The sequence below is a fragment of the Colias eurytheme genome, chromosome 26 (genome assembly GCF_061535395.1).
Source record: "Colias eurytheme isolate Ceu_HAF_F1 chromosome 26, ilColEury1 Martin Lab GWU primary, whole genome shotgun sequence".
Taxonomy (NCBI): Eukaryota; Metazoa; Arthropoda; class Insecta; order Lepidoptera; family Pieridae; genus Colias; species Colias eurytheme.
The window spans coordinates 6,286,570-6,300,516 of NC_143005.1; the positions used below are offsets into that span (position 1 = coordinate 6,286,570).

Consider the following 13,947-nt stretch of genomic DNA (forward strand, 5'->3'; position numbering starts at 1 on the left):
AATAAAGAAAACTTGTTCTCGTTCATTTACAAACAAATAAAGACGAGATATAATACTATTGCTACACTATGAATTTAAATATTGGAAGTTTGAACCCAATTTGAACCTCTCCTTTCAACAAATAACTATAAAAAATTCTAAAGCAAGAACATTACCTAGTTTCATCTACATTCATACTATGAAGAGCAAAGGTTTTTTGCGTATTGTATAGAGATAAATCATAAACTATAATACTTAAACTATTTTGAATAATTGATTACAGATAACCCCCTTTTCAGGTTATTGCACTTTTGCCTATTGTACCTATAGAAAAATATGTTGCCATGTGAAATATATTGGTAAAAACGCTACGGTATCTTTTTAGCATTTGATACATTATATATTTGGCGATAACAAAGGACACAAAACTTATCTCTGGCCACTCCAAACTCATTAAGGGATTTTAGATAATATGGGATCGCTGCCATTGTTCCAAAATTTAACAGCTAATTATGTGCTCCGTATTTAATCGCCCTTATTATATTGGTATAACAGTATCTTCTAACATTACGTCATTGTTTATTTGTAGACATTATTTTAGTAATCAAATTATACTAAAATATTTGTGATACTTTTGTAAGGGCCGATTTTTCAATCCTTATTCATATTCGAATATCGTATTAAACGACAATTTCAAAAATCTGGCATGGATGGATGGCATCTGTATATTATTGTGTAAATAATGTTGGACGGATAAGATTATCCAAAAATTGAAAAATCGGCCCTAAATGTAATTGATAGTAACTTAGTTATGTATTTTAAGAATTAAAAAACACAAGCCTCAATAAAGCATTGATCAGTCTAAAAATTCAAATGAAAATCACAAACAAGAAAAAGAGTCCACGCCAATGAAAGTTCCACCACACACTATCTAACTAACACATTGTTACAAGTTACGTGCTTTTTACAACTTTTGGCGCCAATTAATAAATTTGCGTCGTAAAGCACTCCCGGAGTTGCCAATTTTAAATTACACCGAGTGCTTTAATTATGAAACTGTCAAAATTTAAGTCGACGTATTTGACAAGGGTTTTGGTTGTTTTTGGCAGTCAATAAATATTTGGATAGCCCTTTGAGTGATAACATCTTTGACCTTTATCTTACGAAAGACATTCTACATACTATTATGTTATCTGTGAATGTAAAATTATTACTAAAAATTATTTTTGAAATTGGTCTGAAATGGCGACCTGTGACAGGGTCCAAGGTCCAGACACGCCGCAGAGCGTTTTATAAATAGATGAGAAATATATAAATGTCCTCGATTGAAAGCAAACCTATCTGTTAGATCCTAGATAAATTGACATACGGGTTAGGATGATACCTATAAAAGAAACCGTTGGAACGCAATCCAGGGAAATGAACGTTCGGTTATGGTTATTCTTGTATGGTCATCCCAAATAATGTTTTCTATTTGGACTAGATTTGTGACGAAAATGTGTTTGGTTTGGGGAACATTTATATGATTTGGTAAATTAATTTATGTGCAAAGCAATGAAAGGAATATGTTTTGATAATATAACCATTATATTTGGAATTAAAGATTTTTCCAATATCTGACGGTTTACCACGAATGAATTTCCACACAGATTGTCCATTTTTTGCGAAACTGTGCGAAATGCAAATGTTATGGCAACACATAAAGGCTAGATTGGTAAATTTTGTGTATCTAGAGCTGTTGCTGTGAATATTTTTCATCTGTATTTTTTAACAAGGACCGAATAACTTTACGTGTATGTATGTATATTTATATTTATATTTATCTGTAATTAAAATAAATGATAACAAATATGTTGTTTATTTTATTAATTGCCCAATTTGCTTGTTCAGCGATTCAGAATAGCTAAGTTCAATAAGAATAGCTAATTTTGTAGACGTAGTAACACTTAACTTTGATTTGTTTGAAAATAATATATTTTTCACAAATCTTAAATCAACTTAATTAGACACTTTGATATACATTCTCAATGTAGTACAAACAATTCAACTGAAATATATGAAATATATTATAATTTATAATTAGTTTTTATTATAAATTATTAAAAGAAATATGACTAGGTAGGTGCTAAACACCAGTCTGGTTGGTTATTAATCTCAAAAACCAATCACTAAACTGAAATAATCATGTTATATTGACCTGACATGTTATATTACAGTGCCTATTATGTAATTTAATGTAATTTAAACTATCCTTTGCATATAAAATATTATTTAATAAACAATTAATTTCCATTATAAGCAATTTATTGCACTATAAAGCATAAAGTTGTACATTCAATTTAATTACCAGATAGCAAAATTCTGAACGTCTAATAACGATGTCTAAGTTCAAGACTCAAGTACCGATAAATCACAAAGTGGCACTCTAAAAACAACAAAGTTTTCATTTCGTCAGCAGTTTTAATACTACAAAATTAAATTCAGAGAGTTTAAGGAAACATATACATTAATTAAAAGCTTTTACAGAATCCGCTTTTACATTAAAAAGTTTATAAAAACAATCAGAAATTCAGAACATCTTTAAACTTGGCTGGCTTTATGCAAGTGTAGCCGTGGTAAAAGCTAATATTGCAAAATAAAACAATATTTTCTTTCAGTTTTATCGTATGAAAATAAGTTTTACAAAATAAATTACCACAAATTAAGTAACAAGGTACCTATTTGCATTTCTGTAAAGTTAAAATTAACACAGGCCGATTACGTAGGTACTCTGTATTCACGAAACAATGATAGTATGTAAGCTAAGATCTTCATTAATTTGACATATATAAGTAAATTAAAAATTATTATTTCCCAAAAAATTAAAACAAATTCAAGTCTATAATATAAAAATGAATCGCAAAATGTGTTGGTAAGCGCATAACTCGAGAACGGCTAACCCGACTTCGTTAATTATTTTTTTTTTTAATATTCCTTGAATTACGAGGATGGTTCTAAGAGGAGAGTAAACGTAAGCAAGTACCACAGGGGAAGCTGGAAAAACGTTAGTTGTAAAATAGATTCACCTAATCGAAAGTTGGATAACAAACAACCACAAAAAATATGATCGAATTGAGAACCTCCCTTTTAATCAGTTAAAAAGCTTTCTACGAACATTAATTGTTCAAGTATGTATACTGTTTAGAAGAACCTTCCACTTAACGATTATGTCTTAATTCTGAACTTATTATTATAACAACAGCACTTCGAAAACTTCTAATGTAGTCACAGCCGTCGTAACGAAGGAAATTTTAATTAAAAGTCGGTTCTCTAACCGCCCTATTATCTAAATGGTTATTTTTTAAATTGATCTAATTATTAAATTTTATACAACCGGTACATAAGACAAAACCTAACACTCCTCCTATACCAAATATCCTACAGATGTACGCATAATACATCTGCCCCTTACCCCATATGGGAACACGGGACTTCACTTTTACTTTTTTTATACCTATCTACTACATAATTAATAATATATCGTTTATGAAATACGCTTCCACAAAGTTCACAAAATTTATTTAATGTTATGTTGTTTTATTGTGATTTATATTTTGATTAGGTTTGATTTGGGTAAAGTTAAAAAATGTTGAGTTTAGTTTGTTTTATATTTCATAGGTAGGTATATACCTTATTATTTCGTAGCAAAAGCCGTACAGATATTATATAGGTATGTGAATTCTTTTCTTTTTTTTTTGTTTCCTAAAAATATTTAAACGGTTAAAACTTAAAATAAAATAAGTTAAGGCGTAGGTTGATATTTAGGTACGTAACATTTGTAGTGGTCATATACATACCTATATTATTTTCAAGTATGTGTTTTCATGATTACAAAAGGGAATATGGAACATGCTATTTACAAACATAACGAGAGTAATTTGAGTATCAAAATTTGTATATTGGCTCATATTAATACGAAATTCACACAACTGACAGTCCCGAAAAGTTACATGATGTTTGATTACAAAAGAAAATTTACATGTAGGTACCTAAGTATGTCACGAGTTTTAATGGAACACGAAATTACATGATGTTACATTAGCTTGCGGAAGTTCTAATAAGGTGTATACCTACCTTTTTGGTTTTGTGGTTATATCGATGACTTTAACGAGGTTTGCAGTTCGATTATATTTTTAACACGTTCACTGCGGCATGTCCAGTATCGGGCCATCAGCGACTACACCACAGTGCGGCGCCCAAAATCGCAGTTTTCACCGTGGTGCGGCGAGGTTTTTTATATGTTAATCAATGACTAGAAAAGAGACAAATATATTTTTGTGATCACAGTTTGAAGTAGGACTCAATTTCGTTTAAAAATCGTATGGCAAAATATTGGACACACGCATAGAAAAGAAACCGTTTCTTTTGTGTGCGGCATGTCAAATATTTTGCCATGGACAAGCACCTCATGCCGCACTGTACTGCGAGCGCGCCGCGTGTCAATCTCGCATAGTGATGTACCAGGACCGCACGCGTCGTTATCAAATTTTTAAATGACAATGATACCTTAGAGGCTTTAGTTTTTTTACTTTCTTTTATTTCGTAGCATAAATGCAAAAATGTGATGACAGTTGTGAAAATAATATAAAACATTAAAACAAAAGTTACTGAACAATTTCCCGATAGTACTCTATCAAGTACCTTGTTTTATATGTGTTTTTTTTTTGTATCGACGATCTCGTTATCTGTTAACAAACAGACTGAAATATACAAAATTGATTTATATCGATATCGATGTTTTATTTTACAGTGTTTCCCATCGCTATTACTGTAAACATGCCGTATCAACGCAGTGCGGGATGGCAAATAATTTTTTATTTTTCACAAAATCAGGGGTTTACATTTTCCCTCATATCTTTTAAACTATTGAGTCAAACTAAAAGCTATTTATGCGGTATATACAAGACTATATATACTATTATCCGAAAAAAAAATTTTGAAATATCTTGAAATTTCATGAAATTATTAACCTTCAAAGTCAGTAGGTGCGATGTGATAAAAATGGCTCATGACGCACAGTGGTGAACTTGCCGATGTGAAGTATTGAAGACATGCCGCAACAACGATAAGTTTGGCATTTTAGGTGCCGCAGTGAACGTGTTAATGATTATATTTCTGTCCTCTACATTTGTGTAAGTGTTGGTGTGTATATATCAGTATACTTAGAACCATATAATTCCATAAACATACAACTACAAAGTAGTTCTCTTGAAATGTACCTATGTTCAATTAAATATGTGGGCAGACTTGTCCATGATCAAGTTACGGGTTATGTGTAGGTATTTTGCTTTGAAAATCACTCACCAGTCACCTGTAAAATTAGATGTAGTTCATCTATACCCGTCCAATAGTTACGCGACAGAGTAACAAATACCTATATACATCTTAAAAAAACTTTCGCGTTTATAAAATGATAAGGATTACATGACAATATTGGCAAAGCAATAAATTGGAATACTTTTAATAAAGCCCGTGCGAACGACGGATGAAATATGTAGGATATTGGAAAAACGATACATCGATCCTGCTTCGAAAAACTCTTTGATTTTCGTAATTTCAAATGGTACGCCCGCTTTGGCCTAAAATTCGGCCTCGCTATGTTCTGCGCGGACGTTACGAAAAATACCCCTATTTATTTCTAGGCCCATAACGTAGGTATACATAGACAAACTTTTCATAAATTGCGTGGACTATCCTTAGAGAGACTTTAAACAGAATGAGTAAAATAAATTGGACTTTCGTGGCGAGTGAATGGCCAGTAAGTGGCTGGAGTTACTGGCCAATCCAAGGCGTCTCTCAACGCTCTAAGCTTGCCAAACAATATTTTTCTATTGTTTCACTTTTTTATACATACTACAAAATATATTAGTGTTGTCACTGAATGATACCGAAGTACAATAAGTTTACCTACCTATATTTATGCATGCAGGTAGGTTAGATTTATGTGTACAATTTGTTACTTTTTGAAGATAGGAATACAATTTAAGTAGGTAGTCTAGGCAGTTGAAGCATAAAAATATTCATCGGAAAAGTCATGTAGGGTGATAGCAAAGTATCATTTACTTTGCTATCACCCTACTACTACTAGAACAAAACTCACTCAGAAAAAAAATTCTAACGAAAATTCATGAGTCGCTAGTCGAGTCGCATTTAAAAAATTGAGCAGATGTGAGCTTTTTTGCAGTTTGCGTGGAATCAATTCATTTTAACGGAAACTTCCTTAGTACAGATACTAGTATAGTATTATTTTGTCTGAGGTACTGGTAGTATAATACTGTAGTAGGTACGTGGCTTCACTTGCGTTTAATCCAAAAAAAGAATACAAACCCGAAAGATAATCTATTTCTATCAAATTTCAAACAGATCCGATTTATTTTGTATTTTAAAAGAGTACCTAAGTATGTATGTTACATTTATCTAGGAGTAAAAAAGTTCAACAGAGTAATAGATACAAAATAAATCTTCCTCACAAACTACAAAGGAAATGGAAACTTCAGAAATGACACTTCAGGGAGCACAAAACTATTAATCTTCAACCAGATTGTGTTATTAACGAGAATATAATTGCATTTTAAGTAGTTTTATTGTGATAAATAACTGGTAAAATGAAAGCTATCTTGTAGATATTATATAGTAGATATATAGATGTAGATCTTGCCATATTCATACAATTTTTTTTATAATTAAACTTATTGGAATATAAATAGTATAGAAAATAGGGTCTAATAAAGAGAAATTGCATACCTATTCTGGACAATGACACCTAGGTTGTTAATTCATAATGATTATTAATATTTATAATTTATATGTATATTTACTTAGGTATAAATAAATAACTATTAATTTAATATATTGCACTCACATACCTAGAAATACTTTTATTTTAAAAATGAGACTGAGTCAGTAGCAAGACTGAGTGATATCAACCACAAATTTGTTATTCCGAATTTCTTAAAACTCTGAAATGGCGCATAAAATTTGGAATGTTTGTAAAGCATAAAAAAAATGTTCGTGATTCATGCAAAATACTTACCGAACAACAACAAAAGAAGATCGCTTACAGCCAAACTAAACAGATAATAATTTGTAGCCGTGTGCAAGCCGGGGTTCCGTATAATCACTACGCACACACACACATTACCAATAACTCCAGTTAAAAAAATAACCACTAACACGAAACTAATAGGGATTATTTCTTTTAATGGCAGCCGACGTGACCCCATTATCCACCATAACATTTCTTCCTCGCTACAATCAAAGTTCGACAAATTATTGCAACGATTATAAAAGTCTTCGTACGTTTCATTTTGGCGGAGGAAAACTTGCGAATCCATTTTTAAATAAGTTTACATTTGTTTTTAATTACGAATGGTCACGAGTTTTTGAAATTCGAATCTCATTTCAACTTTTTTTGCGTTTGGAAATTGCCAGAAATACAACTGAAAAATATATTTTTATTATTAAATTGTTTTTATTTATTTAATAACATTGAATTCACTACGATAGTAAGAATATAATGTGTTGGTATACAGACGTCCTCACCGCACAGATTAACCGCGTACACTGCTATTGAAAGCTGAAAATTTCATTGAGAAACGCAGCAGCGGTGTAAAAGCGTAGAAAACTTTTATACTCAAATACAATAGGTACATTGTTCTCATAGTACTGTACATCTCTATTAGGTAGAGCTGAGCGAAACGTATAAATATAGCACAGAAATATAGAGTATATTTAAAGTTTCAAATTTCAATAATATTTCAAAACTGAATAATCTGGTAATTTTCTTTATTATTTTCAATTTGGACGTATTTACCATTGATGACGATGATGAATACCTGATTAAATTTTAACGAGAAACCTACATTGTAAAGAGTTTATAAGTATTTTTGTACGATGATAAAAACTGCTTAGAATTTCAAGATGAAATTTTGTTAAAAATAAACATAACTTTATAACCCAGCTTCTTCAGGCTTAATCTATCACAATAATACATATTTCATGATTTAGGAAGAACTATAATAAAAATTCATTGTAACAGGAAGAATCCGCTCACAACGCGTACACAACAAGTTGAAAGTTCAGAAGCCTGTCCCTATTTGACTACAGTGCTACAATTATGCTAATATGACCTTTATTGTCCCGAATTCAAACACCTGGTTTACATAATCACTGTTTTTGTTAGTTCAGCTCTTTTGTAGATAATCGCTATAAACTCTTATCAGCTATAGCTGTATGTTTAAAAAACAATGGTACAAATGACAACAAGCTGTTAAATAAAGAAAATGATGTTTTGAGATGTTTGGTTTTTGAAACTGAAATTTATAAATTAGATTTTTCTAAAAGGATTTAGTCAAACTAATTTATATTTATTATTAAATTTAAAAATCTCAAAACAGTGTTTTAAAGATAGTAAACAAATTCAATTTTCACTTGACTAAAGACTTAACTACAACTTTAAGGTTAAAGTTAAAAAAGTTACCTAAGTAGATAGGTAATTACTATGAGTTTCCACAGGAATACAAATATCTCTCTCAATACCACCTTATAGCGATAATAATTTATTTTATTTTATAAAATTATGCAAAAATAAATTGGAATGAAGTATTGATAGGTATGCAATGGCGTCCCTAGTAGGTACCTAATTTTGGATAATAGTCATGGGTAATAACTAATAATGTTGAATTTAACCATTATTCTTTATATTCCTTTCTATATAATAAAACTATCTCAAACGTTATTTTTATTAGGAATCCATTGTCATTCAGTGGATTTTTCCTTTTTCTTCTTTTATCCCTTCATTCCATTAACATTGTATTGGATGAAAAATATTCACTAACGAATTCTTGTATAAGTAAAATAAAAATATGTATTTATGAGGAATAAAAATAGTTTGGCACAAAATGCTACTAGGATTTGGCAAGTTTCTAGTTCAGAGACCCCGCGGGTAGACGTGGATAAACCGCGTTAGACAAACTTTACTCATTTGAAAGTATATTAAACAATTTTGATACTAGACCAAAAGTTCAAGAATATAATATTATTGCCGTGTTTGATTAGCTTATCCATCATCTATACTTATCTTTAATTAATATTATAAAGCTGAAGAATTTGTTTTTTTTGTTTGTTTGAACGCGCTAATCTCAGGAAGTACTGGTCCGATTTGAAAAATTCTTTCGGTGTTAGATAGCCCATTTATCGTGGAAGGCTATAGGCTATAATATACCATTACGCTAAGACAAACCGCGAAGCGCAGCTAGTCACTGATATATTTGAATGTTGTTAAACACTGGTGTTTCTCAAATCAAAAATATTGCGAATTTCATGCAGCTTATTATTTTAAACTGGAAAAATATTCCATTCTTTTATTAGAGAATAAACCTTAAATAAATTGGCTGGCGTTTTAACTTTTAATAAAGAAGGTAACAACCAAGAGTTGAAAATTCACAAGCTCAAATAAAATGGTGAAAATATCTCACGGCATCTGAAATAAGTATGAACTGTGTGCGTTCCCTATAATCCTCAATATGGCGATATTCACTACAAATGGGATATAAAATATAATAAAAAAGAGCATTAGTACGTAAACGTATGTTAGTACCTAATTATTTAATACCTCCGTACTCCGTATATTCGAAAGAAATAGTAAAGAAATATCCTAGATAACTAAATGGTTTCATTTCTGTAGCCGTAAATTCTTTATAAAATATAATAAAAAAGAGCATTAGTACGTAAACTTATGTTAGTACCTTACCTCCGTACTCCGTATATTCGAAAGAAGATTATCCTAGATAAGCAAATGGTTTCATTTCTGTAGCCGTAGATTCTTTATAAAAGATATGATAACGTTGAGAGATTCCAATTCAATATCGAGGAATTTCCACTAATAAGATTATTAAAGAAATAAATTTGATCCTCTCCATAACTTGATCCGTATCTAATTTCAACAAGTCAACGACACAGGTCTTCATTGGTTCCTGTCATAACAGATATTTTCCCAAGCTTTGAACAGCTTCAAGTTTAAGTAATTACTTACCCAATTTACTTACTTTCAAGAACGAAAGACGAAGTAAAGATTTGTAAGATTTTTACCTTATTAGTTACTTACCCGTCTTTATATTAAACCAATATTTATTTTCATAATTTAACTCAATGTTAATGTTGAATAAACTTATGGAAGTTTAGCTTTTGTTGGTTTTCTTTTATTAAACGTAAAATACTTAAATTTAGAAGAAGCTATTAAGCAGAGCAGGATTATTATCTTAATATAGCTGCTTATAAAATGCCAATACCAATAGATAAAATATTGAAAAATCGGTGAGTTATAGAAAAATCTATTTTCGTCCATTCATCGATATTATATTTGAAATCATAACCTCCAGCAGCGTATTTCCACCTCCCACATACAAATCTATTCCGCTGAAATAAAATATCATAGTTACACCCAGCTTTATACAAACTAATCTTATTAAGAATTCATAATAACTTGGCTTTAAAGTTGAAGAAAGTATACATTGTAAGTTTAATTAATTTGGAGCTTCGATATACCTTTTTAAACTAATAATTAATATCTGCTTAAAATTATATTCAATAATAAGTTTGTTTTAAGACGATACACAAAAAAAAATCCACTGCTTGGCGGGCGGAGTCTAATAGCTCGCTATCGCGAACGCGGGTGTGCCGTGTGCGCGAAGTCATTCTTGCAAACTCGCCGCGCTGCCGCTGGCCGACTCGGGACAAACATGTATGGAGTCGTTATACAGTTATAATATTGTTATACATATATTTAATTGTTGATTTATTGGTTTTATTTTCTTGCTTATAAACAAATAATCTTCTTTTCAACAACTACTTAGACATTATTAATAATTATTATTATTTCGTAATGTTTACTTTATTACAAAATAATACAGGTTATAAATAATCTTTAAAATAACAAAAAATATTGTTACTCTGAAAAAATGAAATGGTACTCAATAACGCGGACTACTGAATGGATTTAGATAGAATTTGATGCTGATGTAGATTACATCATGCCCAGAAATGAAAGGTAATATTTCTGAAAGAAGTAATAAACCCTAATTCTTTCAGTCAAAGTCAAGAGTGGAAGATATCACTAATACAGTAAAACTGATGCGAAACTTTGTATGTTAATTTGTATATTTTTTTGTTAGTTGTTACTTAATCACGTCAAGACTACATTACCAATTTTGATAAAATATAGCTAATTGCCTGGATTTACACATAGGATACTTTTTATCCGAACTGAACACTTCTGTAGGATAAGACAGGATTCACGATATAATCTAATTCCACGCGGGCAAAGCCGCGGCCGGAATGATATTTTTTTAAATAAAACAATTGTTTAAAAAAAACACAAAATATATTGACGCATGTATTTATTTTTTGCACTCTATTATAATTGTAATTATTCATTACAAATAATCAAAATAAAATAGCCAGAACAAAGTTAGGCCCTGGTAGGGTAGGTAGGCAGGTACAGCAATGTGAGACGAACACTGGCTTATTTATACCAATAATAATATATTATAAACATTAAATTAAGTTTACTTTCTAACAACAAAAATACATAATATTAGCTAATGTGAAAGCGAATCAACCAATCATCCCACAAAAATGAAATGTGCACACAAATATTCATCCAAATCGGTTCATGTCATTAGGAGGAGTGACTGCAGCGCCATCTTCCGGGCCCAATTGTGTTTCCAGATCACCCAGGAACTCAATTTAATATACTTACACAAATTTTTTCGAAATGAAAACTCACATTACTATGTAAATATGAATATAAACCTGTTTTATTACTAAGCAATTTCCCGCACAGGTGTAGTAAGTATAAATGAAATAAATATCAACATCAAATTCTTTATACAACATACTTATCTACCACCTTCTAAGAAATGTAATTCTTGAAATTATTTCGTATTTTTTTTAAATATAATACTACTCCAATGAGCTCCTGTTCCATATTAGGTCCACCATACTTCCACTAAGTTCACCATGATTTTTTATTTCTTTGCACTTTGTTGCTTTTTGCTAAAAATGGAATCATGCGATAAAACCCAGTAGAGCTTTGATAACATACATTTTTGACTGAATAAAGGTACTTACGAAGGAGTGGGTTCACATTGTGAACAATCAGTGGGTTTATTTTCCTTCTGGATTCCGGATTTCTGAACAGATTATTTATGCTATAAATGAAAAAATCTTACACATTCGTTATGTACTTAAAACAGGGGTACATATCAAACATCGTCTATAATACAATTATCATCAAATTTAAAATTAAACCAACTTACTTCATTAATTTGTTCCAATTGTAAGCATTCTTTTTCCTCCAACCTTTATGTTTCTTCTTCTTATTTTCTTTATTGTCACCATTTGTCTCATTTTGTCTTATCGTGTTGTCACCCTATGATACGATTGCGCGAGCGACACAAGTTCCCCGTGTGACGGCCGTAGCGGGAATGACTCGTGCAGCGATCGGGGTAGGAAGGTACAGGGCGGCTCTCGCTATATTGGCTGGTCGCGCGCTAATTTCAAGTATTTCTTGTTTATTTCAAAACCATCGCATATTTCAAAATTCTAACACGGTAGACGTATAGGTTGTATATTTTATAGTTAATATCCAAAAAGTCGTAACTTTACGTTTGTTATTTTGAAGATGCCAGAGATTAAAAAAAAATAACAATGATAACTTTGTATTTTTTTTCTATCGAGAAAATATCATGGAATCATGTTTCTAAAACGGTAGACGTATTGTGTTACTATTGAACTTTCTTGTCAAGAATTTTCATCACGACAACTTTAATAATATAAAAATTACGAAGGTTTGAAAAGGGCCGTAAATGTTAGAAAAATTAATTCATCACCTTAAGCGTCACCTTAACCCAACAGTAGTCGCGTATATAAAGTGACGTGTGAGGTTACGGTCGTGGTCTTCAAGGGTATACCATTTTTAAAACATGAAAAATTATACACAAATAAATTAAAATGTCTGTTTATTTACTTATAAATCATCATTACTATGTATTTTCTATTTAAAATAATCAACAAAACATAAAACCATATCTTTTATGATTAGAAATACAACTACAACAAAAAATACCTCTTTTTCGGTCGTAATATCACAGAATTCACATTATACAGGGTGTAATCGTTAAGTGTGCACAGGCGATTTTTCCGTAAGTATTACAGATAACAAAAAACTTTAAACTGATATCGAAAGTACTTAACCTAATGAGTAAAATGGCCGTAATAAATTTTTATAAATAAATCGAGAAATATCAAAAAAAATATCTTTAAACCCTCCCATACATTAAAATGAAATATGAATATTCCATATACATTTAATATGTGTGTTCCGGATTTTAGCTTTCTTTTTCTTTTTTTAGTTTTCTGCTTTAATTACTTCGCAAATTTGAAGTGACGTTTTCCACGTTTTTCCGCACATTTTCACGCATTTTACGGATATTTTCCGGACATTTTCCGGACATTTCCCAGGGATTTTCCAGGCATTTGCACGCATTTTCCGGACATTTTCACGCATTTTCCGGGTATTTTCCAGATATTTTCCAGGCACTTTCTGGACATTTCCCTGGCATAGCCTGTAAATGTCTGGAAAATGTCCGGAAATTCCCCGGGAAATGCTAGGAAAATCCCCGGAAAATGCCTGGGAAATTTCCGGATAATAACCGGAAAATGTCTTGAAAATATCCGGAAAATGCGTGGAAATTTCCGGAAAATCCCTGGAAAATATCCGGAAAATGCGTGAAAATGTCCGGGAAAAACCGGAAAATGCGTGAAAATCCCCGGACAATGCCTGGGAAATTCCCGGAAAATGCCTGGGAAATGCTCGGAAAAGTCTGGAAAATATCCGGAAAATGCGTGGTAATTTCCGGAAAAACCCTG

At 31.2% G+C, this 13,947-nt stretch overlaps 1 protein-coding gene and 1 long non-coding RNA gene across 3 annotated transcripts in view; both read right to left on the reverse strand.

Annotated features, from left to right (window-relative positions):
* LOC149897219 (neuropeptides capa receptor-like) overlaps window positions 1–7,352 on the reverse strand; it is a 41,928-nt gene extending 34,576 nt beyond the window's left edge. The window contains exon 1 of the mRNA XM_090116694.1: window positions 7,052–7,352. Within this exon, the coding sequence (XP_089972820.1) occupies window positions 7,052–7,352 (301 nt within the window). The remainder of the gene's footprint in view (window positions 1–7,051) is intronic.
* Window positions 7,353–11,399: 4,047 nt separating this feature from the next.
* LOC149897223 (uncharacterized) lies at window positions 11,400–12,881 on the reverse strand. 2 transcript variants are annotated; one of them, XR_016458252.1, is made up of 3 exons: window positions 12,336–12,881; window positions 12,148–12,209; window positions 11,400–12,072 (listed from the first exon to the last, which is right to left on the reverse strand). It is a non-coding gene; the product is annotated as an uncharacterized LOC149897223 (long non-coding RNA). The 2 variants fall into 2 exon arrangements; XR_016458253.1 differs by having other exon boundaries at window positions 12,148–12,227.
* Window positions 12,882–13,947: the final 1,066 nt, after the last annotated feature.